Below are 6,182 nucleotides of genomic sequence, written 5' to 3'. Positions count from 1 at the left end.
TTTTGTATTTTTAGTAGAGACAAGGTTTCACCATGTTGGCCAGGCTGGTCTGGAACTCCTGACCTTAAGTGATCCACTCACCTTGGCCTCACAAAGTGCTGGGATTACAGGTGTGAGCCACCACACCTGGCCTAGGATTTTTTAAATTAGATTTTTCTCCCAGAACATCAGTGTAAGAAAACAAGTTATATATGAAATGTATGAAATAGAGCTGGTCTGGTGATGAGGCTGGCGGGGGCTCTGGGCAATCTTCAGTGTCTTCTTTACGGAGGTCCCCAGCGTCAGAGCGGCATAGGTCGGAGACCACTGATCTCAAGTAGGACTACATTTTAGAAAGCAGAACAAGCTGCCCCAAGATGGAGTTCCTTTTGCCTAAGAAGCCAAGTGCTCCTATAGAGATGAACAATTCCACTTCCTGTTGCCACATTTTGAACTATTTATTGAATGAGGCAGTCAAAGACAGAAGGGGAAACAACACAGAATCCATGCTCTGCTACTGGGGTTTTGCTTTTTTCTTCGTCTTGGCAACTTCTCAAACTATTTGGAGGTTATTTCACCACAAAGGAACATGGACTTTAAAGTCCCTGGACAACTTCACAATGACGATAAAAAATAATAATTAAAAAAATAACAAATTGTAGAACTAGGACTATTTATATGTAAATTTCCCTCCCCTCCCCCCATTACGTACAGAAAAGAACATATAAAGAACATTAGATAGTTTTATATAAAACAAGCAAATACAAGAATCTGAAACTTCTCTCAAAGGTTGAGCAAGACGTGGAGAATCTTTTAATGTCGCATTAAAAAAACACATTAAATACACTATCACACACATGGGGAGAGCTGGGAGGAGGGAGGAGGAGCTGTTCCTGTACTCAAGGAGCAGAGATTTGACCTGTCGAAAAGTCAGGTGAATTCAGCCACGGGAGACTCAGGGCTGGCAGCTGAGAAAGACAGAGTTAACGGTTATCAAGAACACCCAGTCAGTCAACACCTCGGAAGAGGCAAGCTGCTCCCAGCCTGGGCCACCAGGCTGCATCCAGGAATACGGGCCTCCAGGAGTCCCTTCTGAAGCAGGGCCTGATCCAGGAACACAGCAAACACCCTCAGCCGTTTTCTGCGGCCAGGTGTCCCTTCTTCCCTTCCGTGTACTGACCAGGCCCAACCAAGCTTAGCTTCCAAGATCACACAAGATCGTGGACGTTGAGGGTGCTGTGGCCACAGACCAGGTGTCCCTTCCTGTTCGTTCCAGCGCCTCCTCTGTGAAGCTACAGACAGCTAGAGAAAATTGCTCCCACAGGTGTATCCTGGTCTAGGAAGATTTTCCTTTCCTTCCTTTCCCTTCCAACCCCTCCAACCCCCTTCCCATCCTCTCCCCTACCATGCACGCACACACACAAGCACACTTACACGCACGCACTCCTCAAACCCCTAATACTTCTGTTACCTTCAGTTCATATATACGAGCAATTCAGGACTGACCTTAAAACCAGAGCAACATTTTAATAGTCATGAGATCAAGAAGGATTCCTGGGAAGGAGAGGAGATGGGAGGCTGAGGCCCGGGAGCTTTCGAGACATTCATCTGCCTGTGGCAAGGTCAGCACCTGGGCCAGCCCGAGGAGCGTCTCAGCTGGCAGACCACGCAGCCCCTGGACCTTGCAAACACATCTCTGACCCACCCCCTGCTGGAGCCTCTTTCCTCAGGTGAGTCCAGCAGGGAGAGTTCTGTGTGGCCACTGGGAGGCAGCTTTGGTGAAGGGCATGGTCACCTCCGCCTGAGTTTGTCAGTAGCTCAACGCATGACCCTGGTATGAACAAAAACTGGGTGACTGTGTCTGGCCACGTACCCTACCACCCACTAAACTGGGTGAATTATTGTTTCCACAGCTCACCTTGATTTCATACAGATAATTCCATGCGGGTTTCATACATATATATATATGTATATATATACTTTATATATATGTAAATGTGTATGTCCATATGTACACATATACATATATTCACACTCACACATACACACACATAAGTATACACACACATTTCCGCAGAAAGAAGTCCTGCCACAATTTGGCTTTTTTGGGACAGTGAAATTGACAACGCAGTTTCTTACTCCACCAATCCCAGAAAATCAAGAGTGGTGCTTTAAAAAATGCAATTCCAAAATCCGCTGCCTTTCTTCCTTTTTAAAAAAAAAAGGTTAACAAAACTTTTCTTCCAAAGTCGAGAGACTTAATTCCATTTGATTGCACCTCTGCAAACGTGTAAAAAATTTTGAAGTAGACTAGAAAACGATGCCATAATATGGCTGTATGTCACTGTTCCAATGTCACCACCTCCACAGCTTGGCCGTCCATGGTGACTGCGCTGTCTGATATCCTGGTGGTCACAGGAGCCATGGCCACCTGCACTGGTCCGTTGCCCTGGGCGAGGCTGGTCACCACAGTCTGGTACATGCTCACAGGGATCTGGACCAGGCCTGGAGAGACAAAGAGAAGACCGTTAGTGGGGCTCAGGCTCAAGTTCCCGGATGCTGGCTCAACGGGGGCACCCAGCTCTTGCCTTTGAGGTATTGTGGTCACCAACCCCAAGTGATCACATACCCATGGCCCAGGCACAAAGACATCTCTTTCCCACCCATTAAAATTTTTTTCATTAATTTTTAAGATTTATAATTGATATATAGTAACTATTCATGTTTATGGGGTACAATGTGATGTTTCAATGCATGTATACATTGTAGAATAATCAAATCGAGATAATTACCAATCTCTTTAAAGATTTATCTTTCATTGTGGTGACAACATTCAAAATCTAGCTGTCTTGAAATATAGACCTCATTGTTACTCATTACAGTCACCCTACTGTGTAACTGAACACCAGAACTTTTATTCTTCCTTTGCACCTGCTGGCCAACCTCGCCTGCCCCCGTCCCCAACCATTCCCCAGACTCTGGTAACTATTATTCTACTCTCTACTTCTATGAAATCAACTTTTTTCCATTTTAACTTTTATTTTTTATTTTTATTTTTTAAAGAGACAGGGTCTGGCTCTGTAGCCTCGGCTGGAGGACAGTGGCGTGACCACAGGTCACTGCAGCCTCGAACTCCTGGATTCAAGTGATCCTCTCACCTCGGTCTCCTGAGTAGCTGGAACCACAGGCATGTGCCACCATGCCTGGCTAATATAATTTTTTTTTTTGAGATGGAGTCTTGCTATGTTGCCCAGGCTGGTCTTGAACTCGTGGCCTCAGGCGATCCTCCCATCTTGGCCTCCTGAATAGCTGGGATTATAGGTGCGAACCATCAAGACTGGCCATTTTAATTTTTTAAAAACAGACTATCAGGAAAGAAAAGTTTGGAGGAATTGTGGAAACATGCCTTAGGGTAGGGCCTCCCCAGCTTGCCGTGAGAGGGCCCTGCCTGCCTCCGCATCTAGGAAGCACAGGCCTGTCAGGTGTGAAATGTCCCCGGCCTATCTTCTCCCTCTCAGAAAAGGCCACCATTACTTTCCTTTGATATTTGGCTACACTGCCTTTTTCAACCCTCTTTCTGCCTATGCTCAAGTCTCTCTCAGCCTGAAAAGAAAAAAACTTATCCCTCTCCTATCCTGTCTTCTGGCCACTGCTCCATCTATGTGCCTTCCTTCATAGTCAAGCTTATTTATTAATTAATTTATTTTTAAAGCCTAGGTCACTTGTTTCCTGAGTGTTAGATTTCACACACCAGTAAAATGCAAAAACACATTTTGGTGTCAACTTAAAAAAAAAAAAAAGACCCCATCTACTCCCTAATATCACTGTTATTTCAGAGTAGAAAGGATGGCTTAAAGGAAGAAGCACATAACCTCCATAAAGGTAGTCTGGCCTAAAAAGGGAAAGCTGATAACTTAATATATTTAAAAAAAGGATTCCCAGTAAGTAAAGCAGTAACTAATCTATACATCAATCTCTCTTCCTTCTGAAACTACAATTACAGTGAATGAGGAAAAAAGGATATAAAAGGGATGTCAGCATTTTTTTGGAAGATGCAAAGCAAATGTGAAATGGTTCTAATTTATCAGACAAGTGGAAGGGGCAACTCCTATGCTCACACAGGGCTCAGGACATAGAGGCCTAGCTACTGCAGAAAGAGATGAGGCCGAAAATGAGAATGAGTGGGAAGTTTGAATTTAATTGATTAGACCAACCCCAACATCTAGACCTAAAGATCTTTGCTGACTGGGCCTCTGAGCTTCACCCACTGTATTGAAAAACTGACCCAGAGAGGCCCCTTTTAGTTCTTTTTGACATTTAAATCATAGGCTACTTTGATGAAGATAAAAATTAATTTAAAAAAGGCTTGTCAAAATATTTTCTAAGGCAAAAAATCAAATATAAGATTTTCTTTTCCGATGTTAAATTGTATGTAACTGTTTTCTAGGAGCAAGTTCTGCCAGTTTAGGGGTAAGGGGTAAGCATTCGACGATGCAGTGAGACTTCACGAAGTGAGACTTGCTATTCGGGTGACAGATCACTAGAAACCCTGGCTCCTCTGGTGTGCCCTCACACAGATGGAAGACGTGGCCAGTCGCCCCCACACTTGCAATGCAGGCCTGAGAGGAGGAGGAGAGAGGCCAGCCTCCATGTGCACATGGGCACGGGGGAAGCAGGCTGAAGGGCCAGGCCTTGGCCTACAACACTGTGGGCTTCAATTTCTTTCAACTAAACCTTTGCAAATGGCTCTTAACTATCTTTAATCAGTCCCTCTTTCAGTTCAACCCTTCCCAGTCACTCAAATTATCTTTATTATAATTAAAAAAAATTTTTAAAAATAGTGACAAGGTCTCACTATGTTGCCCAGGTTGGTCTCGAACTTGAGCTCAAGTGATCCTCCTGCCTCAGCTTTCCAAAGTGCTAGGATTGCAGGCATGAGCCACCACACCCAGCCAAATTATCTTTCCATAATGTGTTACTCCCCTCATCTCAAACATTTAAATTCCATGGTTTTAAAAAGGTTTCCAAAGCTTATAATAAAGCTCAAATGATTTAGCATGGTCTTCAAGGCCCCTCATGACTTGCCCTGGTCCATCTTTCCAGTCTCATCTCCCTCACTCTCTCACAGGTGCCCTGTGCTCTAGGTGCCCCCCACCCCCAGACTACTATCAGTTCTCCCAATCTATCAGCCACACTCTTTTGGGCCTTTGCTCAGGTTATTCATGAGATAGACTTATCCCACACTCCTTCCCTTTACACTGGGGTCAGCTTTCCCTCCTTGTGGAACCTGCCCCATCCCAGCCTCATCAATGCTGGAGCAGCCTCCTCTGGATTCTCAGGGGGCCCAGGGACAGCCATGGATAAGCCGGCTGGGCCAGTTGATGCATGTCTGCAACAGGCCTTCCCACTTGACAGAGGGTTCTTTCAAGATCAGGCCTGGCTCTGTCTTATTTCATGTTCCTCACAGTATGAAGTATAAAGTGTGCCACAAGTTGCTATCAGCATAGCCTCAAGGGCCATGTACTGCTGGCCTCAACCAGTGTGCAGCTGGGCCCTCTCCCCAGCGTCTAGATTCAAGGCATGGGCCTGAGTATATATATGTGAAGACCGTACAACCTCGTCAGTCCCCTGCCTCCTCCCAGTGTATCACGATCATGGTCTCCTCTGGTCAAACAGGCAAAGTTAACGAAATCACCCAAAATGCCCAGTGGCAAAGCCAAGACACCTGTGTACTCCTCCAGGGAACCCACGTGCTGGCAAGTAGCAAGCAAAACCAGAAGCAAAGGTCAGCTTCATTTCACTGCTCTTGCCTCTGGGCTCCATTCAGTTCCAAAGGCTCCAGGCTTGGGGAACCCGTCCCCTGCTGTGCAAACACAGTGACTACAGTGTGCAGGGAGATCTTTTCTAACTGAGCAACCATGTGGGTTAGGGCTGGTGTGAACAGAAACTAACAGAATTGTCAAAGTTGAATTTCTTTCACCCTGGCTGTGATGTGTTTGGGTTTCCTGTGATGTGGGCCCATGCCCAGTTGGTAAAATAGTTTTTATAGTATCATGGAAGATTGTCCCCAGAATAAAATGAAGCAAGGTTCTAATGCAAAAATCTATCTATTGGCTGATACTGCCATCATCAGAATGCTCTTCTGAGCATCTGGCCTGGTCTTGCTGTTCTCCTTCACAATTTATTGGCTGATACTGCCATCA

The 6,182-nt window shown here is 45.3% G+C and overlaps 1 protein-coding gene across 3 annotated transcripts in view; it reads right to left on the bottom strand.

Annotated features, from left to right (window-relative positions):
• Positions 1-412: 412 nt before the first annotated feature.
• Positions 413-6,182, bottom strand: part of NRF1 (nuclear respiratory factor 1) — a 143,783-nt gene continuing 138,013 nt past the window's right edge. For all 3 annotated transcript variants that reach the window (XM_011939585.1, XM_011939584.1, XM_011939586.1), the window contains one exon: positions 413-2,484. In XM_011939585.1, coding sequence (XP_011794975.1) covers positions 2,321-2,484 — 164 coding nt within the window. In that variant the 3' untranslated portion in view covers positions 413-2,320. The remainder of the gene's footprint in view (positions 2,485-6,182) is intronic.

Source organism: Colobus angolensis, unplaced genomic scaffold (assembly GCF_000951035.1).
Source record: "Colobus angolensis palliatus isolate OR3802 unplaced genomic scaffold, Cang.pa_1.0 Scaffold182, whole genome shotgun sequence".
In the NCBI taxonomy this organism is placed as follows: domain Eukaryota; kingdom Metazoa; phylum Chordata; class Mammalia; order Primates; family Cercopithecidae; genus Colobus; species Colobus angolensis.
This window is presented reverse-complemented; position numbering and strand designations above follow the sequence as displayed.